The sequence below is a fragment of the Oncorhynchus masou genome, chromosome 18 (assembly GCF_036934945.1).
Source record: "Oncorhynchus masou masou isolate Uvic2021 chromosome 18, UVic_Omas_1.1, whole genome shotgun sequence".
Taxonomy (NCBI): domain Eukaryota; kingdom Metazoa; phylum Chordata; class Actinopteri; order Salmoniformes; family Salmonidae; genus Oncorhynchus; species Oncorhynchus masou.
Window position 1 is genome coordinate 64,637,317 of NC_088229.1, and position 27,027 is coordinate 64,664,343.

The 27,027-nt window shown below is 45.1% G+C and overlaps 1 protein-coding gene across 1 annotated transcript in view; it reads left to right on the forward strand.

Moving 5' to 3' along the window:
• The window catches only part of LOC135559409 (1-phosphatidylinositol 4,5-bisphosphate phosphodiesterase epsilon-1-like), a 76,032-nt gene that overhangs the window by 44,201 nt on the left and 4,804 nt on the right, over positions 1 to 27,027 (forward strand). The window contains 26 exon segments of the mRNA XM_064993564.1: positions 4,815 to 5,131; positions 7,731 to 7,876; positions 8,052 to 8,313; positions 8,530 to 8,741; positions 10,445 to 10,480; positions 10,805 to 11,438; positions 11,699 to 11,854; positions 11,970 to 12,087; positions 12,300 to 12,447; positions 12,689 to 12,811; positions 13,207 to 13,343; positions 13,746 to 13,984; positions 14,181 to 14,242; positions 14,362 to 14,527; positions 14,860 to 14,967; positions 15,172 to 15,288; positions 15,473 to 15,631; positions 15,781 to 15,913; positions 19,230 to 19,354; positions 19,506 to 19,623; positions 19,981 to 20,122; positions 23,316 to 23,383; positions 24,761 to 24,924; positions 25,978 to 26,239; positions 26,521 to 26,639; positions 26,811 to 26,939. Coding sequence (XP_064849636.1) covers positions 4,815 to 5,131; positions 7,731 to 7,876; positions 8,052 to 8,313; positions 8,530 to 8,741; positions 10,445 to 10,480; positions 10,805 to 11,438; positions 11,699 to 11,854; positions 11,970 to 12,087; positions 12,300 to 12,447; positions 12,689 to 12,811; positions 13,207 to 13,343; positions 13,746 to 13,984; positions 14,181 to 14,242; positions 14,362 to 14,527; positions 14,860 to 14,967; positions 15,172 to 15,288; positions 15,473 to 15,631; positions 15,781 to 15,913; positions 19,230 to 19,354; positions 19,506 to 19,623; positions 19,981 to 20,122; positions 23,316 to 23,383; positions 24,761 to 24,924; positions 25,978 to 26,239; positions 26,521 to 26,639; positions 26,811 to 26,939 — 4,400 coding nt within the window.

Sequence of the window (27,027 nt, forward strand, 5' to 3'; positions counted from 1 at the left end):
CTTGGGGTGTGTGGACTGTACTGGGGGTGTGTGGACTGTACTGGGGGTGTGTGGACTGTACTGTGGGTGTGTGGACTGTACTGTGGGTGTGTGGACTGTACTGTGGGTGGGTGGACTGCACTGGGAGTGTGTGGACTGTACTGTTGGTGTGTGGACTATACTGTGACTGTACTGTGTGTGTGTGGACTATACTGTGAGTGTGTGGACTATACTGTGAGTGTGTGGAGTATACTGTGAGAGTGTGGACTATACTGAGACTGTACTGTGAGTATGGAGTATACTGTAAGAGTGTGAAGTATACAATGAGAGTGTGGAGTATACTGTGACTGTACTGTGTGGAGTATACTGTGAGAGTGTGGAGTATACTGTGAGTGTGGAGTATACTGTGACTATACTGTGAGTGTGGAGTATACTGTGCCTATACTGTGAGAGTGTGGAGTATACTGTGACTGTACTGTGAGTGTGGAGTATACTGTGACTAAACTGTGAGTGTGTGGAGGCTCTTTTCACCCAACAGTAAGCTATCTGCCTGCACCTTAGCAGCCTTCTCAAGTGTGTGTGATTAGATTTCTTCAGTTTCTATAGCTAGCCTACTCCTGTGGGTTGTCACTTGTCTCCACAGAGTTTCTGTCTCCAGAGCTGTCACAGACTGTTGCTACTCCTGTCTCTGTGTCTGTGGCTAGTTTACCAGGACTGGCTGGTCACAGTATGTCCTGGTTTGTAATGGCATGTTTTATTTTGAGCTCCAAGGACAGACTTCTGTTCCTTTACAGTCTGTTGCAATGTTGTTTTGAATGATGTGGATTTGTTGACTTGAAACAGTATTTTTGATGTCACGAATTTGTTGTGTGGTTTGGGCTTTAGAGAGACTCTTGTCAGGTGCTGTGGTTATAGTCTGTATTCGCTGATGTAAAAAGGGCTTTATAAATGCATTTGATTGATTGATACAAGGTTTTGGGGTGTTGTGTTAGGCCCTTGTCATGAGACCGATATGGGTAAAGTCAATTTATCATAATAAAGAAATGTGTATATAACCAGGCTGGTTTTAGATCAAATAAAATAATGATCTCCGACTTGGTGCACCTGTTTGATTCATCCCCTACTGTAGTTGTGATTGTCATCACTGCAGCAATGAGTAAGGTCAGACATGTAAAGGTTCTGTGCTCTGCTCAGGTCAGTATAAATAGCCAGGTGATTCATCATGGCATGGCTCAAGCTACAGTAATTGCAAGCTTCTCTTGATCCGGTTTTGTAATGGTTTACATTCTGTTATTCTCCTTTGTCACGCCAATAAGCATCCTACCGACTTGCTCCTCACACAGGAAATATCACAGAGGGGCAAAGGGAAAGAACTCTCTCGACTCAGGTCTTGACTCTCTTTCCTGAGGATCTGACCTATGGGCTTTAAGCACCCTGAATACAGCTCTGAAGTATATTGTTGTACAGACACGGGCCGTGACACAGGCTGACAGAAAGACGCAGAGTGTGATCACAGAGGACGTCTCCTCAGCAGGATGTACAGTGGGCAGAACAAGTATTTGATACACTGCCGATTTTGCAGGTTTTCCTACTTACAGAGCATGTAGAGGTCTGTTATTTTTATCATAGGTACACTTCAACTGTGAGAGACGGAATCTAAAATAAACAAATCCAGAAAATCACATTGTATGATTTTTAAGTAATTAATTAGCATTTTATTGCATGACATAAGTATTTGATCACCTACCAACCAGTAAAAATTCCAGCTCTCACAGACCTGTTAGTTTTTCTTTAAGAAGCCCTCCTGTTCTCCACTCATTACCTGTATTAACTGCACCTGTTTGAACTCAATCAAACAGACTCCAACCTCTCCACAATGGCCAAGACCAGAGAGCTGTGTAAGGACATCAGGGATAAAATTGTAGACCTGCACAAGGCCGGGATGGGCTACAGGACAATAGGCAAGCAGCTTGGTGAGAAGGCAACAACCGTAATTATTAGAAAATGGAAGAAGTTCAAGATGACGGTCAATCACCCTCGGTCTGGGGCTCCATGCAAGATCTCACCTCGTGGGGCAACAATGATCATGAGGAAGGTGAGGGATCAGCCCAGAACTACACGGCAGGACCTGGTCAATGACCTGAAGAGAGCTGGGACCACAGTCTCAAAGAAAACCATAAGTAACACACTACGCCGTCATGGATTAAAATCCTGCAGCGCACGGAAGGACCCCCTGCTCAAGCCAGCGCATGTCCAGGCCCGTCTGAAGTTTGCCAATGACCATCTGGATGATCCAGAGGAGGAATGGGAGAAGGTCATGTGGTCTGATGAGACAAAAAGAGAGCTTTTTGGTCTAAACTCCACTCGCTGTGTTTTTAGGAAGAAGGAGGATGAGTACAACCCCAAGAACACCCTCCCAACCGTGAAGCATGGAGGTGGAAACATCATTATTTGGGGATGCTTTTCTGCAAAGGGGACAGGACGACTGCATTGAAGATGAGTTGTGGCTGGGTCTTCCAGCATGACAACGACCCAAAACACACAGCCAGGGCAACTAAGGAGTGGCTCCGTAAGAAGCATCTCAAGGTCCTGGAGTGGCCTAGCCAGTCTCCAGACCTGAACCCAATAGAAAATCTTTGGAGGGAGCTGAAAGTCCGTATTGCCCAGCGACAGCCCCAAAACCTGAAGGATCTGGAGAAGGTCTGTATGGAGGGGTGGGCCAAAATCCCTTTTTGCAGTGTATGCAAACCTGGTCAAGAACTACAGGAAACGTATGATCTCTGTAATTGCAAACAAAGATTTCTGTACCAAATATTAAGTTCTGCTTTTCTGATGTATCAAATACTTATGTCATGCAATACAATGCAAATTAATTGCTTAAAAATCATCCAATGTGATTTTCTGGATTTTTCTCACAGTTGAATTGTACCTATGTTAAAAATTACAGACCTCTACATGCTTTGTAAGTGGGAAAACCTGCAAAATCGGCAGTGTGTCAAATACTTGTTCTCCCCACTGTACATTAGGCTACATCCTTGACCAGCCACCTAGGCAGCCTGGCTATTCCCTATACAGTGCACTACTTTTTACCAGAGCCCTATTGGACCTGGCCAAACCTAGTGCACTACTATATAGGAATAAAGAGCCATTTAGGATGCAACCGGGTATATTCTAAAACAGGATCTTTGCAGACAATCTCCCATGAGCCCTGCTTTACCAGGCTTTTATGCAAGGCTTATGCTGTGCTTTGAGTAGGGCATCGTGCATAAAGATTAGGGAGCGGAAGACACTTAGCCCCGGAGTATTGTACTACATAATCAAATGCAATTTATTTCCACTTCAAAAGGTAGCTCATAAAAAGAGGACTTTGAGCAGATGTTGGAGATGGATGATAACAGACGTTGATTTGTTGAAAATATTTCCAGGACCATATGCCGCCACAGCTTTTTTTAAATTAAATGTTCAATATTAGTTTTGAGATATTAACTTGATAAGAAGTCAATGATTTATAGCATTATACAACCAAAACAAATGCTGCTCTTGTTTAAGGGAGAGTAGTGTTATTGACTACAAGGATAAAATGGCTAATATGGTCAATGGCAATGTTTGAGCTTCAACTGTTATATGGGGGCCCAATAAAACACCGAGCCCCCTTTATCAAGGTTCTAAAAATAAGAAGAATTCATCAAATGATTGTTTATGTTCTGCTTTTACGCCGTTCTAGAACTTTCTGATTATGTTCTGGCTATAAAGCGGGGCCCTTTATATATTTCAACCCACTTCAGTATCATTTTAAAGGGGCAATCTGCAGTGGCTACGTCCATTTTTAGACTTTTCAATTCATGATATGTCGTCATTTATTCTTCGAGAATATAGGCCCAAATTATAAATGCCTTATAAGCTTAGTTCAACCATCTTACTCCATCAGAATCCAAAACACAGGCTTATGTTACTAGCCTCAAAACAGGGTTAAAACTGTCATTTTGATCTCATAGATGGTCAGCTCTGTCTATGAATTTGAGTAGTTACATTTCTCCATCGCCATCCCTCAGCTGTTTACCCAAACAGTGGCGGGATGGTCCCTTTTTCTTATTGTTTGAACTGTCCCTTTTAAGTCTGACTTTTTTTTGCATGTATTTTTTTTTACCACCAGTCCTAGTGCAGTCTGCGGGATGTTGTGTTTAGTTAGACTCCGCTCTAGGCCGTAGCATGATAGATCGCGTCAATCTCACAATGTAAACGGCACACAAATCCACACTCGCACACAATGTTCATTACCGAGAGCATTTGAGAGACTGCGCCGGATGCACAAATCAACCAATATAAATGGCCGATTTATTTATTTATTTTCTCGCCGCCCGTTATTGCGGTAGCCATGGCTACCTGGCGCACATATCAAAAGGTTTCCCAGGACATCCAGCGGTGGTGTGTGGCGGCTGAGGGCTGACGATGTCCAGAGGGGCATCTAATTCCCTGTATTTATGGTATTTCTGCACCGGTCCCCCGGTCCACCATACCAACAGAGCACACAGCCATTTATCTCTGAGCAGAGACAGCAGAGCTGTGGTGTGTGTTCTCAGGGTGTGTAAACACACTGGAAACGGGGCTAATGGCTCCTGTACGAAAACCCAAACACGCACTTCTGCCACTCGGGTGGAAATGTGGGAGTCACTTAGAAGTTTGTCTGATCTGGGGAGTTTGTTTTCGACGTGTTTTGTATTCTGAAAAGCAGCGTGGTTCAGCTTTCCTCCCATGTTTAATATTACCTGGGAATTGACGTTGGAAGATACTTTTTAGGTTACTGTGTACATCTCTCACCCGTCTGTCTCTCTCAGAGCGTCAGCTGTGCAGCAACATGTCGGCGTCCAGCGCGGTCCCGTCCAACGTGACGGGCATCAGCAAGGAGCTGGTCGAGCTGCGTCACCTGATCCAGTTCCCCGAGGAGATCGCCAGCATCCTGACGGAGCAGGAGCAGCAGCTGTACCGACGCATCTTACCCCTGGACTACCTCTGCTTCTTCACCAGGGACCTGGGCAGCCCCGACTGCAGCAGGCGCCTGCACCCCAGCCTCAAGGCCTCGCTGTCGGCCCCGGCCATGCCCATACAGACCCAGAGGAACACTGTGGAGGACCTGGTCACGCGGTTCAATGAGGTGAGACTGGTGAAGAGAGGCTGGACTAATGTGACTGCGTTGAGTGGTTAGTAACAATCTTGGTCCTAAATATCTGCAGGATGGGGTTGAATTAATTAAGGTCTTGATGATTAATCTATTAGTTGAGTCAGGTGTGTTAATGCCGGGCTAGAACAAAAGCCTGCACACACTGTTGACCAGGATTGGAGAGCCCTATGGTGTAAGGTTATTAAAGATCTCACTTCATGGTAATGTTAATTGTTAGTTATTATTTTTGTGGAATTGACCACCCGGTGGTGTACTGTGTTTGATGGTCTTATTCTGCCAGTTTGTTTCCCACACCTGCGGTGATTAGTGTCAAATTACACTCCTAAACGGAGCTCTTTGAGCTTCCCTCTACGCTGATTGACTTTGAGAATTAACAATTAAGAAAAACATTACGGCAGCATCAGAATGAGGTCAGTCCCAAGCACACGGAGGAGAGTGGAAATGATGTCATCTTTAAGTTTCGTGCCTTAACATAAGCTGGTTTTTATTGAGTGAGAATTGTATTTCCCCAAATGTGCATCCTAACCATTTTTGGGCATATGGCGGAGCTACAATCAAATGAGTGACTCTTCTCAACAGAGACCGAGTCTGACATAACCTACGCAGCATGGTAGAGATGGACTCACTATGTGTGTGGTTACCTGCTGTGCCCCAGTTCCACGAACCGATCAGAGAAACTGGGCAGAGGCTGTTAGAGCCGAAATAGCTGTCTGGAGCGGTTCATTCTGACAAACACAAAATGGTCGTGTGGTGAGTTTTTATTAACTCTGTCAACCTTGATTATGTCATCGTTCCATCATGGGGGAAACTGAACCTTGACAAAGAAAACAAGATTGTAAGCACGTTGTATGTTTTTGATCACGGGTCAAATGGTGTTATTGGCATTCTCACCAAAATATTTATTCCTGGAATTATACTTCCATTGTTATTGTGTAGCCTATTTGATTTATATGGTATCATATTGGAATCCGAGTGCCGTGCGGTTTTTAGTCCAGTGAATTCGGGTTGTCATTCTGATGTATCCCCTATGTGTCGTTATCAAAGGGACGCCACATAACAGGCAGAGACCATTTTTGATCACCGCCGACTGATCTCCCACCTTTTTAATATGGACTCATCCATGGGAGGACGGGAGTCGTGCCGTCTAGAATATCAGCCACTCGGACAGATATGCACCTGCCTCTAATCTACGGCCTACCAGTGCTTTCATGTCCACCGCCGACAATGTTTATAGTGCTGAGGGACATGGCTGTAATGTAACACAGTCTGGATTCAAATAGTTATGTACTGCAGACACTTGGGAGAGGGAGAAGTGGAATGTCATGTTTCTCTCTCGATCACTTCGGTGCCGTCTCTCATTGTCAGTCGTTCCTGGAAACGGGGGAGGAGAAGGCGGATGATATCTATTTGTCTGTGATGGCGCTGTAACTTTTTAGTGTCTGAAGTTTTCTCTCTGGAGGGAATCAAACTAAAGTCCCCCCCCCCCCCCTTTACATCTTACATAACCCGGTAATTGGATCTGTGTTGTGTTGTTTTTTTAAGCCTACTGGCTTCTCTCTGGGTGTGTACAGATTTAGGTTCTTCATTTGATTGCTCTTGTGTTGCTGAGAATTTTGCACAGCAGGAAATGCAAAGTTGTTTAGGTTTACAAAGGCTTGTACAGTTTGTAATTTCCACTTTAAAATGTCATACTTGATTTGCTCTATAAGGAAAAATGAATCAACCCCTACAAGATGTTTCCATTAATTATAGTTCCCAAACAATTCACATGTCCTGTTGCTGCAGGATTATTTTCCTGCTGTAGCAAACTGGCTCAAATGAAGATCCTACATCTGTAACTGTAGACAGCCGAGCAGAGCGACAAGAGGAATGCTTACAGGGATGACTTTAGAGAGGCAGAGAGTCTGACTGGCCCTGGTTCTGATGACTGGTTCTCCCATAGGAACAGAGCAGACCTGACTGCAGTATCAGGAACCTGCCTGTGGAACTGTTTATGTAACCCTCATTGTTTTAGGGGGGGGGTTAGCCGCAACATGACAGCGGGCAAATATTTGCTCCAACTGTTATGTCCAGTCCAGGGTTTCTGCCTGAACTTGGATAAACCCTTATCGCTACTATTTTGGTTGGATGTATGCAACAAACGAGACCTGATGCAATCAAGAGGTTTCATAACTTGTTGTAGAGCCGACGACCAGCATTGTTTCGTGTTAGGTTAGAGATGTTGACCTCTAAACCTGGGTTGAAATAAGGCCTAATTCCGATTCATTGAGTTCATCGTAAATGGTGCTGTTGTCGATGCGTTTGTCGATGTAGAACATTGACCTGCCCAGTGTGAAACACTCTTCCTTTCATTATAAGGGTGTGTCCAAAATGGCACCATATTCCCTATAGAGTGCCTCCACGTTTGACCAGAGCCCCTATGAAAGCGGTGCACTATATATAGGGGCCCTATGAAAGTAGTGCACTACATGGGGATTAGCGTGCCATTTCAAGCTCAGCCTGGCTGTTTCAGAGCATTGGCAGGTCTTGAAGTAGACGATGTTGTAACTGTGAGAGTTGCTGCCTCTAACAGGTGAGCTCGTGGGTGACCTGGTTGATCCTGACTGCGAGTTCAATGGAGGAGAAGAGAGCGGTGTTCTCCTACCTGGTCCACGTGGCCAAGTGCTGCTGGAACATGGGCAACTACAACGCCGTGATGGAGTTCCTGGCTGGACTACGGTATTTGGTCCTCCAGACGCATTTCTTACACGCCTCACTTTCTTCCAACCGGCTGTAATCCTACAGCACCTGTCAATTTTCATTATTCAGATTGCACCGAATTAAAATTAATTCTGCTAAACCTAACGTAAGTAAGATGTGTGATAGATCGATATGGAATTATTCTCTGCTCCAGGTCTCGTAAAGTACTGAAGATGTGGCAGTTCATGGAGCAGTCGGACATTGAGACCATGCGCAGGCTGAAAGATGCCATGGCGCAGCACGAGTCTTCGTCCGAGTACAAGAAAGTGTTGAACCGTGCCCTTAACATCCCAGGGTGTAAGGTAGTGCCCTTCTGTGGCGTCTTCCTCAAAGAGCTGAGTGACGCGCTGGACGGGGCCGCCAGCATTATCAGCCTGCGCCACTCAACGCACGACTCGCCTGAGGACTCACTAGAGGTAAGGAAGTGGGCCAGGCCCAGGCTTGTAGCGTAGTGGGTGAACAAGGCTAGCTGGATAGACAAAACCTGCTATCGCTCTGAAGCTCTTAACACAGCTTTGATGGCTCTTCCTAGATGAGCAGTTTGACCGTGTACACTTTACATCAAGTTGCTATTTTACCTGTGTAGTGCCACCTTTTATTGTTCACGTTACCCTGTTTCTCTTTCTGTGTAGTTTGTGGGGGACTACGGTGGGCAGCAGCACTTCCTGCAGAGGGCGGGGCCAGATGGGCTACACAGCCAGGAGAAGGAGGCCACGGTCAGCAACATCCTGCAGATCATCCGCTCCTGCAACCGCAGTCTGGAGATGGAGGAGGGAGAGGAGGGCCACCAGGAAGGCTCCTCCATCTCCTGCAAAAGGACATTCATGGACAGGAGCAGGAACCAGTAAGTGACTAGAAGTGGTACTCAGGCACAGATCTAGGATCAATTTTGGGATTGCCAAATCCTAAACTTAACCTGTGGGGGGAAACACGAAAAATCCTAAAATGTCAGGGAGAATCTACAGTCGCTCCGTTCCTCTCGCCATCATATTGTGATGGCGTTCATGTAGGCGTTCCCTCTACTTGACTACTCCCCTCTAGCATATTCAGTACTTGCATGTTTGATTCAAAGGTTATTTATACGTGGATTTTCTATGAATGTTTCACATTCTATATCAGAATTACATGGATGATAGATATAGATTCCACCTGTTTAAACGCCCTTTAATCTGAGAAAGTTGAGAATAACGTCTTCCCCTTTAAATCCTAAATCTTTTCCCCCTGATGTTTCCACAGCCGAACCTCCACCAAAAGTTATGTTGTGTTTAAAGTAGCTCTTATTTGAATGTCAACCCTTTCAAAAGGAATGGTGACCCTGTCTGATAGCGGGAGGCTCCCTTTAATGTCAACTCCTTTTTCTGCTGTTTCTTTGACAGATAACGCATAGAAACCGAAGGTGGACGGCTTGTATAATGTTCAGTTAGCAGACATTGTCTGCAGACATTGTCCATGGACCACTTCAGTTCTGCCATTATTGCAGCTTGTCCTTTAAAAAAATGTTTTTTAAATGTTCTGTCCAGCAGAAGTGGAGTTGTTATGAAATATCATTGTTTGGCCTTGTGGAACGTGCTGAATGCACAGTAACTGCAAGACAAAGAATATTTTAAGACGGGATATTTTAGAGAACATGCAACAGTAAAGCGTAGAGTATAGTTAAGCAATAAGGCACAAGGGGTGTGGTATATCGGCAATATACCACGGCTAAGGGCTGTTTTTAAGCACGACTCAATGAGGAGTGCCTGGACACAGCCCTTAGCCGTGGTATATTGGCCATATATCACAAACCCCCGAGGAGCCTTATTGTTATTACAAACTGGTTACCAATGTAATTAGTGCAGTAAAAATTATGTTTTGTCATACCAGTGGTATACGGTCTGATATACCACAGCTGTCAGCCAATCAGCATTCAGGGCTCGAACCACCCGGTTTATAATGTCTGATATACCACCGGTTTCAGCCAATCAGCGTCCAGGACCCAAACTACCTGGTTTATGATACTGTATAATCAATGACAAGTGGTACTTGACAGGAAGCAGAGGTTCATGAATCATATTTAATGTCAGGTTATCTGGGGACTGTGAGTATTTATATGATGGGAAATCTTTGTTTCACTACTTTCCAGTTTCCTTTTGGCTTTACAAAGCAAAAATGAATGGCATAAATGATTGTGGTAGAAATCTGAAGAGATCCCGTTACCTGTACTAGTGTACTATACTGGAAAACGAGAGCCAGTTTCCAGCGCTGTGAAGTTTCCTGACCCTTATGGGAGATCTGTTTGTCCTCTGACTGGGGGTAATGGCTACTTGGTGGAAAAGGCTTCTGATTTATGACACCATTTTGTTTCCGACGGGGCCTCTGGATCCAGTCAATGGTTTTCTGTGGAAGTCCTCTCACAATGTTGATTGGAGGAAAGATAAGGGCAAATGTGACACTTCTCATCCTTTCAGTCCTTCTCTGTTTTACTTGTTTTATCGCAACTATTTGTAGCTCGACACTTCCTGACCTTTTCTCTCTGTTCTTCCTCCCTCATTCCTCCTTCTACCGTAGCTCTTTCAGGAGCACGTCAGATTCCAACCGTGTCTTGTAAGTTATCAGACTGTCGTTTAGAGCTTTCCCACTAACTGACTTTGCTTTATTTGTATGTGTCGAATTTGCTGTTGCAATTGCATGGTGCGTTTTTTGTTTGTTCAGACTGGGCTGCATTCAATGCATTTTGCTATCCTCAAAGTGATTTCCTTCTGGTAGATGACATGGCTGGGTTGTTACACTCATTGAATAGAACAAGGTGGTGATGAGACAATCATTCCCGCTCTATATGTCCTAGAGCAGAGGCAGAACTATTAATCGATCACAAATATCCACCGTTTGGTGTTCTGCTCCTCTTTGACCTCCTTGTTCGCCCGTTAGGTTTGTGGTGGGAGACCTGTCAGACTCTGAGGGCGACCTGTCTGAGCAGGCTAAAGAGGTGGAATTCCAGGGCACCGAGGAGACCCACCGGGCCTTCGGCCACGGCACGGAGCTCATCCCCTGGTACGTGCTCTCCCTCCAGCCTGACGTCCACCAGTTCCTCCTGCAGGGAGCCACCGTCATCCATTACGACCAGGAGAGCCACCTCACCGCTCGCTGCCTCCTCCGCCTGCAGCCCGACAACTGCATCCTGACCTGGGCTAATCCCCAGAGCGGCAGCCCCCCCGCGGAGCCCCCAGGCCTGGGTCAACCTGTAGTGAACAGCCTGTCGGAGGGTCTGCTGGACCTCTCGGTGGTCAAGGCTGTGTTCCTGGGCCACTCCGGGGTGGACTTACATGCTGTGTGTCTGCAGAACAAGCTGTGTCACACCATGAGGGCTGAGGAGAATGGGGTCAGTCTGCTTTACGGGCTCCATACTACAGACAACAGGCTGCTGCACTTTGTGGCCCCCAAGCACACAGCCCGCATGCTGCATGAGGGTCTGGTGGAGCTGGTCAACGCCATGAGGAAGCTGAAGAAGTTCCCTGATCAGAGACTGCACTGGCTCAGGAGGCAGTACGTCAGCCTCTATCAGGTAAAATACTAATTCATTGAGATTGTGTAGTGGATGATATGGGATGGCAGGTATATTGAGTCAGTCTAGAATACACAAGGTAGAATTGATTTGGGAAGTCTAATGTTCTGTTAATCAATACTCAAAAGGGAAACAGTGAGCCTCCTGTAACTTCAGCACAGATGCGAGGAAGGTGATTTTGACTCATCCTAATGTCAATTAGCCTTGAGTGAGCGATCTCCTCATAGACTGCTGTGTGTTTCGTCTCCCATCTGCAATAGGAGGAGGGCAGGTACGAGGGTCCCACTCTTGCTCAGGCTATAGAGCTGTTTGGGGGCCGGCGCTGGAACATGGGCACAGGGGGCACAGAGAAGCCCAGCGCTCAGAAGCACAACTCCATCTCTACCACCAAGAAGAAGAAGAAGGCTCTCACCAGGGTTAGGAGAAATATACCTAAATACAGTGTTAGTTTGAGAAATACAGCGTTCAAATGTGTTTGTCTGGGTTTGTGGAGATCTGGGTCACTGACTGGGTGTTTCATACACCACACAGGGAGACAGCGGGGACGCTACCGATGACGAGATATTCCAACGGAAAACCAAGAGCTGCAAGGACACCCTGTGCAGGAACAGGCCGGAGCTGTGTGACGGCATGGACCAGGAAGGGCTAGGTAACCTGTCCACTACCCTACACTACACCACCTCTCACAATTCCTCAGTGACACGTAACTGTCTTTACATACCAGTAGTTTATGGTTTACAGGGAGGAATACTTTCAAAAAGGGGAATATCTGGGATTTTAAATAGACCGATTTTGACTCTTGTTCACTGTGTTTGACCATTTTTACATTGAGTGTAACCCTGCACGTTATTGATCCCATAGAGGACGGCTTCCCTGGACCCTTCTCCCTGTCGAGCTGTAAGACCCCGGGTTCCTCCTCCTCCTCCTCTTCCTCCAGTATGGGCAGCTCCAACCCCTCCCGTCCTCTCTCCTCCCCCGTCCTGTCAGGCAGCACCAAGGCCCAGCCAGGGTAAGAAATGAAACCTGACCCCAGACCTGTTCTTAGAGGGGAAACATTGTATATACGTAGTTGATAATACATCTGTAAACCTATTATCATATACTGATAGTGTAAGCCTCACACCGAATACTATTGCCACTTTATTTAAATGTCTTTATCTACAACATAAAACAAACAAGAGAATAGATTTTAAATCTAGTTTTTTTAACTATAACAGTAACCAATCCCCTCTCGTCTTGTCCCTGTGTAGTGCGTGGAGCAGCAGGAGCTGGCACGGACGGGGGAAGGGCTGTTTCAAGGGCTTCCAGAACCTCATGATCTCTGGCAGCACCATGAGTTTCATTGAGTTCGTCGAGCTCTTCAAGTCTTTCAGGTGTGCCGTCCAACTTCCAGCCTCCTCTCTTTGTAGCGCGCAGTAACTATAGTCTATATACAGTCACTGGTAGTGATTAAATGCACTCCCACTGGCAAAATAGAGAGAATTCTCATAGCACAAGAGCACAGTTATTGCATTCCATTCAAACATTCAGAAGAAGCTTTTACAAATCCAACCAATCTTTCCCAAGGTTGTTTTGTCAAAGACACACTGTGGTTTTCTAAAGTGTCTCTCAGTTGAAAACAAAGACCAAGGCTACACGCCAAAACATGTTGCTCTTATGTAAAAATGAAAAAGCATACCATTGTCACCTGTCTATGTCCTCCAAGAGTGGCTTCATATTTCCATCAGTTGAATGTGAACGCCCCCGTTCTTGTTTTCATGTGCTGTAGCATTCGGAGCCGTAAAGACCTGAAGGAGCTGTTTGACACCTACGCCGTTCCCTGCAGTCGCTCCGGCACGGAGTCTGCCCCCCTCTACACCAACCTGAGGATCGACGACAAGGACACGGGACTGCAGCCTGACCTAGGTCTGTCCTCTGTTCTACTGTACTCCTATGTGTTTGTGAGTGGTTTGCATTGGGTACTGTTCAGTCATTGTTTCAAAGTAAATCAAATACATATATATATATTTAAGGTCAGAACGTGTATATATATTTAAATATATACTTAAATAAGAGAAGTGGATTGGTTTGGGTGGCAATGGTACAAGCTTTCAGTGCTCAGTCTGTCTAATCATGGTGAATGGGGGCTGATGGGAGCTACTTGATTGCAGAAGCACCAAGCGCTCTGCGATGATTTCTCTCTAGAGGCTTGTTGGTTCCGAAGGACTCTTAACAGTGTATTCACACTGTGGTGTAGGAGCATTGGACGTTAATGTCGTTAGTGTGTTAGAGAATGACTTCTAATGATGCACTTTTCCTGTCCTCCAGACTTGCTGACCCGTAACGGTTCGGACCTGGGCCTCTTAATCCGAACACGGCAGCAGATGTCGGACAACCAGAAGCAGATCTCGGACGCCATTGCGGCAGCCAGCATCGTGACCAATGGGACAGGTGTGGAGAACGCCTCTTTAGGGGTGCTGGGGCTGGCCATCCCACAGCTCAACGACTTCTTGGTCAACTGCCAGCGGGAACACCTGACCTACGACGAGATCCTCAGCGTCATCCAGGTGCGTCACATGACTGGTCCAGCAAGCTGTACTTAAGGGATGTCTTTTACGGTCTGAAAAAAATGTCTGAATTAAATTTTGGAGTGTAATGTCCCTTTAACTAGGCCGACATATGATATACTGCACAGTAGACATATAGGTAAGGACCGGATTACTGTGAAATATTGTTTAATTGGGTTTCTTTTGTCCATCTCAGAAGTTTGAGCCTTGCATAAGCATGCGTCAGATGGGTTGGATGTCCTTCGAAGGTTTTGCCAGGTACATTAATTTCCCAAGAAATATGAAGTTGACCGACTCAAGAAATTCCGTCATAGGAATTCTGAGATGACATATTTCAACTGTTTAGTTAGTGACCTTTTAACTCTAATCCTCCCCAGGTTTTTAATGGACAAGGACAACTTTGCGTCTAAGAACGAGGAGTCTCAGGTGAACACGGAGGAGCTCCAGTATCCCATGTCTTACTACTACATAGAGTCCTCTCACAACACGTACCTCACTGGACACCAGCTCAAAGGAGAGTCCTCTGTAGAGCTCTACAGCCAGGTGATGATTGATGCAATCGTATATATTTTCTTCAGGAAATTGACCTTTTTCTAGTTTGTAGGGGATTTCTAAGCATCTGATCATTTTACTTAACGTAGCAGGTGTAAAAGAAAGGCCTGCGCGGGATCCCCACATCTGGTTTTCAGATTAAAAATAAGCGAGGATGTTTCTGGTGTGGTTTGCCATAAGCAGGGCCAGGAGTTTTTCCAGACTATATGAACTGACCAGGACAAACTCTGAGCTCCTGCAGTACTTGAGCTATAAGATGAATTCTGTGTTGGTGTGATAGTCCCATCTTATTATTATGGGATGTGGTCGTTTGTGTTGTCTAGGTGCTGCTGCAGGGCTGCAGGAGTGTGGAGCTGGACTGTTGGGATGGAGATGACGGATCACCCATTATCTACCATGGGCACACCCTCACCACCAAGATCCCCTTCAAGGTTAGTCTGTAACCCTGGCACGACCGTGGCACACTGCCACTTTTGACCTTATGTCACTGTTTATCCTAGATACAGTACAATAATGTCCAACCTCCATAGTAGCTTGATTAATACTGCTGGAATCTCTACGGGTTGTATTCTAGAATAAATGAGACTAGTGTCATGTATGTTATGCCTCATGTATTGTAACCCGTGGTCTTCTAGGATGTGGTGGAGGCGGTCAATCGCACTGCTTTCGTCAACTCAGACATGCCGGTCATCCTGTCCATTGAGAACCACTGCTCTCTACCCCAGCAACGCAAAATGGCTGAAATCTTCAAGGTACCTCCTCCTGGCTCCAATGGACCTGATCTGTAGGGATTCTAGATGATGTGTCATGTGTCCTGTCTCAAAGAACCTTGTTACTGCATTCCTTCCTTTGGAGATTGCTCCAAGTACTTTGATTTAAAAAAAGCCTTTGATTGTAGCGTGCCTGTGAGGATTCCTGTTTGTTTGTGTTTTGAAGACTGTGTTCGGAGACAAGCTGGTGACCAAATTCCTGTTTGAGAGCGATTTCTCTGATGACCCTCTGCTGCCCTCCCCGCTGCAACTGAAGGGAAAGATCCTCCTCAAGAACAAGAAGCTGAAAGCACACCAGGCTCCCGTCGACATTGTCAAACAGAAGGTGAGATCTTATACAGTGTGAACACGTGCATTATTACACACGCGTCCCTCGCAGGATGACGTCAGGTTTGTCTTAGGTAGTTTGTTTGTTGACATGGGGGCAATGGCTACTGTACTTTCCACCAATCATACTGTGCTCTGTTCCCTCAGGCTCACCAGCTGGCCCACATCCAGGCCCAGGCCGGCAACGGGGCACCGGCTGGCAGCTCACCTGGTAACCACAATGATGATGATGAAGAGGAGGAAGACGAGTACGACGATGACTATGAATCCCTGTCTGATGGTGAGACAGATACTCGCTTTGACTGTATATAAGCCCTCAGTAACAATGTACAGTTGTGGCCAAAAGTTTTGAGAATTACACAAATATTAATTTTCGCAAATTCTGCTGCCTCAGTTTATATGATGGCAATTTGCATATACTCCAGAATGTTATGAAGAGTTATCAGATGAATTGCAAAGTCCCTCTGCCATGCAAATGAACTGAATCCCCATAAAACATTTCCACTGCGTTTCAGCCCTGCCACAAAAGGACCAGCTGACATCATGTCAGTGATTCTTTTGTTAACACAGATGTGAGTGTTGACGAGTACAAGGCTGGAGATCACTCTGTCATGCTGATTGAGTTCGAATGACAGACTGGAAGCTTCAACAGGAGGGGGGTGCTTGGAATAATTGTTCTTCCTCTGTCAATCATGGTTACCTGCAAGGAAACACGTGCCGTCATCGTTGCTTTGCACAAAAAGGGCTTCACATGCAAGGATATTGCTGCCAGTAGGATTGCACCTAAATCAACCATTTATCGGATCATCAAGAACTTCAAGGAGAGCGGTTCAATTGTTGTGAAGAAGACTTCAGGGTGCCCAAGAAAGTCCAGCAAGCGCCAGGACCGTCTCCTAAAGTTGATTCAGCTGCGGGATCGGGGCACCACCAGTACAGAGCTTGCTCAGGAATGGCAGCAGGCAGGTGTGTGCATCTGCACGTACAGTGAGACAAAGCCTTTTAAGGGATTGCCTGGTGTCAAGAAGGGCAACAAAGAAGCCACTTCTCTCCAGCAGAAACATCAGGGACAGACTGATATTCTACAAAAGGTACAGGGATTGGACTGCTGAGGACTGGGGTTAAGTCATTTTCTCTGATGAATCTCCTTTCAGGAAAAAGCTTGTCCGGAGAAGACAAGGTGAGCGCTACCATCAGTCCTGTGTCATGCCAACAGTAAAGCATCCTGAGACCATTCATGTGTGGCATTGCTTCTCAGCCAAGGGAGTGGGCTCAATCACAATTTTGCCTAAGAACACAGCCATGAATAAAGAATGGTATCAACACATCCTCCGAGAGCAACTTCTCCCAACCATCCAGGAACAGTTTGGTGATGAACAATGCCTTTTTCAGCATGATGGAGCACCTTGGCATAAGTGATAACTAAGTGGCTCGGGGAACAAAACATCAATATTTTGGGTCAATGGCCAGGAAACTCCCCAGACCCTAATCCCATTGAGAACTTGTGGTCAATCCTCAAGAAAACTCCAAGCATTAATTATGCAAGAATGGGCTTCCATCAGTCAGGATGTTGCCCAGAAGTTAACTGACAGCATGCCAGGGGGGTTGCAGAGGTCTTGAAAAAGAAGCGTCAACACTGCAAATATTGACTCTTTGCATCAACTTCATGTAATTGTCAATAAAAGCCTTTGACACTTAGGAAATGCTTGTAATTATACTTCAGTATTCCATAGTAACATCTGACAAATATCTAAAGACACTAAAGCAGCAAACTTTGTGGAAATTAATATTTGTGTCATTCTCAACTTTTGTCCACGACTGTACACAGCACATGCATGGACCAGTAATGTACACAGCACATGCATGGAACAGTAATGTACACAGCACATACATGGACCAGTAATGTACACTGCACACACATGGACCAGTAATGTACACAGCACATACATGGACCAGTAATGTACACTGCACATACATGGACCAGTAATGTACACAGCACATACATGGACCAGTAATGTACACAGCACATGCATGGACCAGTAATGTACACTGCACATGCATGGACCAGTAATGTACACTGCACATGCATGGACCAGTAATGTACACAGCACATACATGGACCAGTAATGTACACAGCACATACATGGACCAGTAATGTACACTGCACACATATGGACCAGTAATGTACACAACACATGCATGGACCAGTAATGTACACAGCACACACATGGACCAGTAATGTACACTGCACATACATGGACCAGTAATGTACACAGCACATACATGGACCAGTAATGTACACTGCACACACATGGACCAGTAATGTACACAGCACATACATGGACCAGTAATATACACTGCACATGCATGGACCAGTAATGTAGGAGTGAGATCTTGTATCTAGACTCTTCTTTGTAACATCTTCCTTGATTCTCTCTTTTTAACACGAGTTACAGTAGCTCTACTTGGAGATGGGTTTCTGTTATTCCTGTACTCTCTCCTCCCCTGTCCCTGACGGTTCCTCTGTGCTTCCTTAGCTGACGTTCTTACAGCGTCCACTGCCTCGTATAGCCCTGAAGGTAAACTGAACAACATAACCAGCCGCCCCGCCTTCACCCTACCAGCGCTACTGCATGGCTCCTACTGTAACACTCTGCCTGTGCAGTGTGCTTGGCCTGGGTGCTGTACGCTTTGCATGTCTCCATCGCGCGGTCTGGAGTGAAGTCAAGGCTTTTAGTGTGGGTACTGGATGGGTTAGAAGTCTGGAACTGTTACATTGTCTTTGGGGTTTTGTTGTAGTACTACGCTGCAGATGGGATGATGGTCATGTCGCTCGGGGGGGGGGGGGGTCATGTCTAATGATCTGTTTGTCTCTGTGTTGTCAGTACACACAGGGCCAGTATAGTGTAAATACGCCACCCCCCATCCGCACTGCTGTGTTTTCATATGTACGTCCTGACCTCGCTGGTGGCAGTGGCTCATCAGAGAGAGAAAACAAAGACATCTGTTTTCTCAGGCCCCTGCGCGCCCCTGTCCAACGGGGAGCCGCGGGGGTTAAAAAAACTCTACTGTTAGGAGCTCTGGGGATAAGCGATGCTCTCACCAGCCACTACCACATGTAACCAGAGCAGTATGAGACACAGACGACACTACACTGTACTGTAACTGCACTGAACCGGTGGGATTCCTCCTGTAAAATAACTGTCATGTTGGTGAAAATTCCTCTTTAACCGCAAAGCACTTTGACTTTGGATGTGTGTGATGGATGGCTTACATTCATGTTTTGTGTCCTGCTGTGTGTGGGCGAGAGAAGAACAGGAGGCTCAAACTCCCAGCTCTTTGTTTACAGAATCTGCATTGCATTGTGGTATTCGTGGGGGACCAATATTTTCCTCGGAATGGCATTTCCCCAATTCCCAGCATTGCAAGCAAGCTATCTGATATGGGATGGAATTCTTCCCAGTTTAGCACTTATGGTTTGACAAGGAAGACTCAATGTGAAACCATTGACTAACATCACATTGAAAGCAGTCTGTTGATTAAATAAAGCTGGTCTGCCTCTGACTCCCTCCCTCAAAGTTGATGGTTCTGTTTCTCAGATAACATCCTAGATGATAAACCAGACGGGAAGTCCTCTGGTGACAAGGATGATCATCCCATCATTGATGAGATGCCCAAGAGGATGAAGAAAGCAGACAATTCTGTAACCCAGAGCAAAGGGAAGGTTGGTTTCACCTCTAACCCTTGACCTCTAGTCTCTGAACCAAGAGAGACCATTGAGAACTAGGAGACACCAGATTTGACAAATGCACCTGAAATGTTTTTATTCTTGGAAGTAATCCCAGATGGAGTGACTGACTCTGCTCCTACCCCAGGTATTTGACATGGAGCTGGGAGAAGAGTTCCATCTCCCCCAGAACAAGAAGGAGAGTCGACAGATCGCTCAGGAGCTCTCTGACCTCGTCATCTACTGCCAGGCCGTCAAGTTCCCTGGTAGTCCTCCTTTCATTTAATTTACTTTACTGTATGGCTCATTCCAGCATAGAAATGGTTTATGTTCACAATGTTGTGCGTTTGCTTATTCCTAGAGTGTTTTGATTCTGCCTGGTGATTTTTCAATCATGAGGGATACCGATTAAAAGTTCACAAAGGAATGAAATACAGGTCTATGAATTGATGGTAAATTAGAATCAGGTGCACATCTGCTAGGGGCATAATTCTCCAGAGCACAGCCAGAACAAACAAGCAACATTAAACCAGCGAGAGGAGGAGAGCTGGTGCCCTTGTCTTACACTCTCGTCTGGGGCTCTCTTTCTGTGTGTGTGTCCATCTGTCTTGTGTGGGAAACAGGCCTCTCCACCCTCTCTCCTTCGGCCTCTGGCAGAAGAAAAGACAGAAAGAGCAGGAAGTCCATCTTTGGCACGGTTCCTGGTCGTAGCGGAGGCAGCCCCGGGGAGGCGGTGACGCTGGGCCGGACCCCAGGGAAGGGTACGTATGGCCGGGCCTTTTCCCCATGACCCAGACCCCTAGACCTGGAGCTGGGGGACGGGATGTGATGGGACAGGGAAGGGTACATATGGCCGGGCCTTTCCCCATGACCCAGACCCCTAGACCTGGAGCTGGGGGACGGGATGTGATGGGACAGGGAAGGACACCCACATAGTCGGACTACACCCCATGGGAACCAGCCTGTTAACTTTTCCATACTTAAAATGGCCCTCTAAAAGTGAGTGCACGATGTAATCAAAAGTATACTGAAACATGCTGAGAGGAGCTGTCGTGACATTTGTAAAAGGTTTGTAGAAGGGTTGAAATGGGATTTTCTTTTTGGAGGCCCATGTTCTTTCTGGCTCAGCACTGAGGCTTGGCTCAGCACTGAGGCCTCTTTCATGATCAATGAGAACACTAAGGAAGTTAGATTATTTAAATGTCGAAATGTTGTGTTAATTGTCTTTAGTATTGTATTTTTTAATGCAAATCATTATTTGCCTTACTTTCATAGTTATTGATCAATGAGTGTCAGTACAGAATCTATTTGTATTAGTATTATAATCAATCAGGAGTATTCAGTTAGTGTCAGATTAGTATTATTTAAATGTCCTACCTCATGAAATGTTAGTGTTACATTGTCTTTAAGGTCCTGGAATATTTTTAAATTTTTTAATGTGTTCAAATCATTATTTGATCTGTCCTTACTATTCACAGTTATTGCTCTGGATAAACGTATCAGAATGAGTATTAGTGTCAGAATCCGTATTAGTATCAGAATCCGTATTAGTGTCAGAATCCGTATTAGTGTCAGAATCCGTATTAGTGTCAGAATCAGTATTAGTATCAGTATTAGTGTCAGAATCCGTATTAGTGTCAGAATCAGTATTAGTGTCAGAATCAGTAGTGTCAGAATCAGTATTAGTGTCAGAATCAGTATTAGTGTCAGAATCAGTATTAGTGTCAGAATCAGTATTAGTGTCAGAATCAGTATTAGTATCAGAATCAGTATTAGTGTCAGAATCAGTATTAGTGTCAGAATCAGTATTAGTGTCAGAATCCGTATTAGTGTCAGAATCAGTATTAGTGTCAGAATCAGTATTAGTGTCAGAATCAGTATTAGTGTCAGAATCAGTATTAGTGTCAGAATCAGTATTAGTGTCAGAATCAGTATTAGTGTCAGAATCAGTATTAGTGTCAGAATCAGTATTAGTGTCAGAATCAGAATCAGAATCAGTATTAGTGTCAGAATCAGTATTAGTGTCAGAATAAGAATCAGTATTAGTGTCAGAGTGTCAGAATCAGTATTAGTGTCAGAATTAGTGTCAGAATCAGTATTAGTGTCAGAATCAGTATTAGTGTCAGAATCAGTATTAGTGTCAGAATCAGTATTAGTGTCAGAATCAGTATTAGTGTCAGAATCAGTATTAGTGTCAGAATCAGTATTCGTATCAGTATTAGTGTCAGAATTAGTATTAGTGTCAGAATCAGTATTAGTGTCAGAATCAGTATTAGTGTCAGAATCAGTATTAGTGTCAGAATTAGTATTAGTGTCAGAATCAGTATTAGTGTCAGAATCAGTATTAGTGTCAGAATCAGTATTAGTGTCAGAATCAGTATTAGTATCAGTATTAGTGTCAGAATCAGTATTAGTGTCAGAATCAGTATTAGTGTCAGAATCAGAATATATTAGTGTCAGAATCAGTATTAGTGTCAGAATCAGTATTAGTATCAGTATTAGTGTCAGAATATTAGTGTCAGAATAGTATTAGTGTCAGAATCAGTATTAGTGTCAGAATCAGTATTAGTGTCAGAATCAGAATTAGTGTCAGAATCAGTATTAGTGTCAGAATCAGTATTAGTGTCAGAATCAGTATTAGTGTCAGAATCAGTATTAGTGTCAGAATCAGTATTAGTGTCAGAATCAGTATTAGTGTCAGAATCAGTATTAGTGTCAGAATCAGTATTAGTGTCAGAATCAGTATTAGTGTCAGAATCAGTATTAGTGTCAGAATCAGAATATTAGTGTCAGAATCAGTATTAGTGTCAGAATCAGTATTAGTGTCAGAATCAGTATTAGTGTCAGAATCAGTATTAGAATGTCAGAATCAGTATTAGTGTCAGAATCAGTAATTAGTATTAGTGTCAGAATCAGTATTAGTGTCAGAATCAGTATTAGTGTCAGAATCAGAATCAGATTATCAGTATTAGTGTCAGAATCAGTATTAGTGTCAGAATCAGTATTAGTGTCAGAATCAGTATTAGTGTCAGAATCAGTATTAGTGTCAGAATCAGTATCAGAATTAGTATTAGTGTCAGAATCAGTATTAGTGTCAGAATCAGTATTAGTGTCAGAATTAGTGTCAGAATCCGTATTAGTGTCAGAATCAGTATCAGTATTAGTGTCAGAATCAGTATTAGCTAAATGACAGAATTAGTATTAGTGTCAGAATAGGTTGTAAGTGTGTCAGAATTATATTAGTGTCAGAATCAGTATTAGACAGAATCAGTATTAGTGTCAGAATTAGTATTAGTGTCAGAATCCAGGTGGTGTGTCAGAATCAGGCAGAATCAGTATTAGTGTCAGAATCTGGGTGTCAGAATCAGTGTCAGAATTGGGAGGAGAATCAGTATTAGTGTCAGAATTAGTATTAGTGTCAGAATCCCAGAATAGTATTAGTGTCAGAATCAGCCCCAGAATCAGTATTAGTGTCAGAATCAGTATTAGTGTCAGAATGAGCAGAATCCATCATCCGAATCACTCCCATTAGTGTCAGAATCAGTATTAGTGTCACATCTCCTCAGAATCAGTATTAGTGTCAGAATCGTATTAGTGTCAGAATCAGTATTAGTGTCAGAATCTGCAGAATCAGTATTAGTGTCAGAATCAGTATTAGTGTCAGAATCAGTATTAGTGTCAGAATCGCAGAATCAGTATTAGTGTCAGAATCAGTTTGTCAGAATCAGTATTAGTGTCCAGAATCAGTATTAGTGTCAGAATCAGCTGTGTCATCCAGCACACCACCTGCCAGCTGCTAGTGTCAGACCTACCCGTCAGAATCAGTATTAGTGTCAGAATCAGTATTAGTGTCAGAATCAGTATTAGTGTCAGAATCAGTATTAGTGTCAGAATCAGTATTAGTGTCAGAATCAGTATTAGTGTCAGAATCGTATTAGTGTCAGCCAACCCCAATCAGTATTAGTGTCCCTCTGCCCTTCTGGCTCCACGGCATGCAAGTGGTGGCCCTCAATTATCAGACTGACGGTAAGGTGATGGAGTGGAGGTTTACTGAGAGGGTCAGTCCAGGTTAGTCCCTGGATGAGACTATGCTCAATGGTGATTCTTCATTGAAAGTATTTTTTTTTTAAATTGTCCAGGACCAGGCTGGGACTTTATCAGGAAGTAACCCATGAAGTCTATAACTAGGGCTCTTGAGTTCTTCCCTGGTCAGGTGACATGGTAATAAAAAACGCAGGGCCCTACTTCTTGAACTCATTGAACTTTTCATGAAACTTTAGTTGCTTACTCATTGGAAATGGCGTGGGCAGGGTACATTACAGTATCACCCTGTGGAGATGTATTGGAGAAACACTGGCAGGGTTGTGCTCGCATGCATGTCATGTCATTTCTCTGTAAGGGGGCACTCTGACCTTGGCAGCACCTAGTCCACTCGGTACACTGAACATGGTTGTGATACTGATGGGCCTGAAGCATTTTATGGGCTTTGTCTGTTTTACACTAATTTACAAAGCTTGGACCCAGCTTTGCAAGCTGATATGTTTTTCCACTCACCTGTGCCAATTCAGCGTTTCCAAACAAAAATGATATTAAGTGATGCTTGTGGAACAATGGATTTAGAGTGGAAGGTCTGCTATTTTTTTTCCTTCTCTCCTTTTCTCCCCTCTTTCACTCACTTTCTCCATCTCTACTCTGCTTCTTCCCTGGTCAGGTGCTCTGGGCCTGCTTCTTGCTCTCTTTTCTGCTCTGCTTACTCATTGCTCGTGGGCAGGGTCTTTACAGTATCACCCTGTGGAGATGTATCACTGGCTTGTGCTCGCATGCATGTCATTCATTTCTCTGTAAGCGGGCACTCTGACCTTGGCAGCACCTAGTCCACTGCTCACTGAACATGGTTGTGATCTGCTCGCATTTTATGGGCTTTGTCTGTTTTACACTAATTTACTCTTCTCTGCTTTGCGCTGATATGTTTTGCACTCACGCTCTTCAGCTTTCTGATATTAAGTGATGCTTGCTGGATTTAGCTCTGCTATTTTTTGCTTCTCTCCTTTCTTCTCTGCTTTCGCTCTTCCTCTGCTTGCTCTGCTCTCTGCTCTGCTCTCTTCTCTGCTCGCTCTCTTCTCTGCTCTCTTCTCTGCTCGCGCTCTTCTCTGCTCGCTCTTCTCTGCTCGCTCTCTTCTCTGCTCGCTCTCTTCTCTGCTCGCTCTCTTCTCTGCTCGCTCTCTTCTCTGCTCGCTCTCTTCTCTGCTCTCTGCTCTGCTCGCTCTCTTCTCTGCTTCTCTGCTTCTCTTCTCTCTTCTGCTCTTCTCTGCTTGCTCTCTGCTCTCTGCTCGCTCTCTTCTCTGCTTGCTCTCTGCTCTGCTCGCTCTCTTCTCTGCTCTCTCTCTCTCTCTCTCTCTCTAGACCTGCCCATGCAGTTGAACACAGCTCTGTTTGAAGCAAATGGGCATTGTGGTTACGTTCTGAAACCTCCAGTGCTGTGGGATCGCTGCTGTCCCCTCTACCAGCAACTCTGCCCCCTGGAGAGAGATGTAGAGAGCATGAGCCCAACACTCTATTCTCTGACGGTGAGCACTCACACACACCTCTCTATGTTTTTGGACTGCAAACAGGGCTTTTTATACTCCAGCATTTTGGATTTGAGTTCAAGTGTTTCATATGAGGCGACAGTACGGAATGTCACCTTTTATTAGAGTGTATTTTCATACATCTCTGTTTTACCGTTTAAGAATGAAAGCACTTATGTATCTAGGTCCCCCATTTGAAGAACTCAAGTATTTGAACAAATTCACTTATCGGGTATTAAGTAGTCAAAGGTTTAGTATTTAGATCAATGTTCAGTTTGTTTTGGTTGTGTTTTAGATTATAGTTTGTCCAATAGGAATTGACTGGACGTGGATATATGGATGGGACTGTACATGGACGCATGTGCACACACACGCACGCACGCACGCACGCACGCACGCACGCACACACACACACACACACACACACACACACACACACACACACACACACACACACACACACACACACACACACACACACACACACACACACACACACGCACACACAGTGCTCTGGGAGTAAACACACAATCTCTCCCCCTCTAGGGATACCCAGATACTCAACCCAACAAAAACTAGAATGTAGCCAAACGCACTTCAATATGACCTATGTACTGCTTTCTCCCACTAACTACCCTTCTGGGTATTAACACACACTTACCCAAAGCACTCCCATCGGCTCTTCAGCATGGGTTTGATGGTTTATTAGAGCTATTTGCATCATAAATCTGATTTGTCTAGTTGACAGACAGGGACGCCACCCAATAAATATTTTGCAATAGTGAAGGGTAAAAGACTAGTTATGTCTAAACAAAGAGATGTTTAATTTCTCCTCCGGAGTGACTAATAGGCGCAGTTAGGGCACATCGACAGATTTTTCAGCAAGTCAGCTCAGGGATTCAAACCAGCGACCTTTCGGATACTGGCCCAACGCGCTTAACCACTAGGCCGACAGAAGTATTATAAAGTACTAAGTAAATAAGTTATGTATCTGTATTGAAGTGTTTTGAGATGATTGACATGAAGTAAAGATGTCCTCCCCCTCTGTGTCAGATTGTGTCGGGGCAGAATGTGTGCCCTGCCAACAGCGCGGGCAGCCCCTGTGTGGAGGTGGACGTGCTGGGCATGCCCGTGGACTGCTGCCACTTCCGCACCAAGCCCATCCACCGCAACACGCTCAACCCCATGTGGTCAGAGCACTTCCTGTTCCACGTGCACTTTGAGGACGCCTGCTTCCTGCGCATCGCTGTGGTTGAGAATAACAGCTCCCAGACCACCGCTCAAAGGACGCTGCCTCTACGGGCCTTCAAACCAGGTGAGGAAGAGGAGGGGGGGGGGTGGAGAGGAGGAAGAAAGTGATTAATTTAAAACTGTTCTATTTTCACTTTAAATAATCCTAACAAATGTTTTCAAGCGACAGCATGAAACCTATTTGTCCACACGCTATGTAGCAACACGCTACTGTATTTATCAACATGCTATGTTGCAACACACTATGTACAGAGTTGGCTAGCAGCTGTAGCATGACATGTGGCCAGGTTCATACACTTCTACTCCCTGTTGTTAATGTCTGTGGTTGGTTGTGTGTTGTTCCAGGTTACAGACACATCCAGCTGAGGACACAGCACAACGAGCCCCTGGAGGTGTCCAGTCTGTTCGTCTACAGCCGCAGAGTAGAGGAGAGCCCCACCGGCACAGCGCTGCCTGCTGCCATGGTAACACACGCTCACACCCCACTAGGGAAGGAACATCTAGGGATTACTTAGATTTTTTTGGAGCTTGTCGAACAGCATCCGATGAGCTAATTAGCTAGCAACCTTAAAGTGCATGTGAGGACTGTGTCAAATACTCTGTCGTATCTGTACGGAACACTGTATCCCTGGCAGCTGTTCAGTTCTGAGGAGCGGAGGACAGCCCAGCAGCACCAGGTGACAGTCCATGGTGTCCCAGGTCCAGAGCCTTTCACTGTAGTGTCTGTGAAGCAGCAGACCACCGTCAGACAGCTACTGGATACGGTCAGTCCCAGCCCTCCCACCCACAGACTGACGCACGCCCACACACACCTGCCACACTCTGTTCAAAGTGGCTCATGGATTTCCCCTC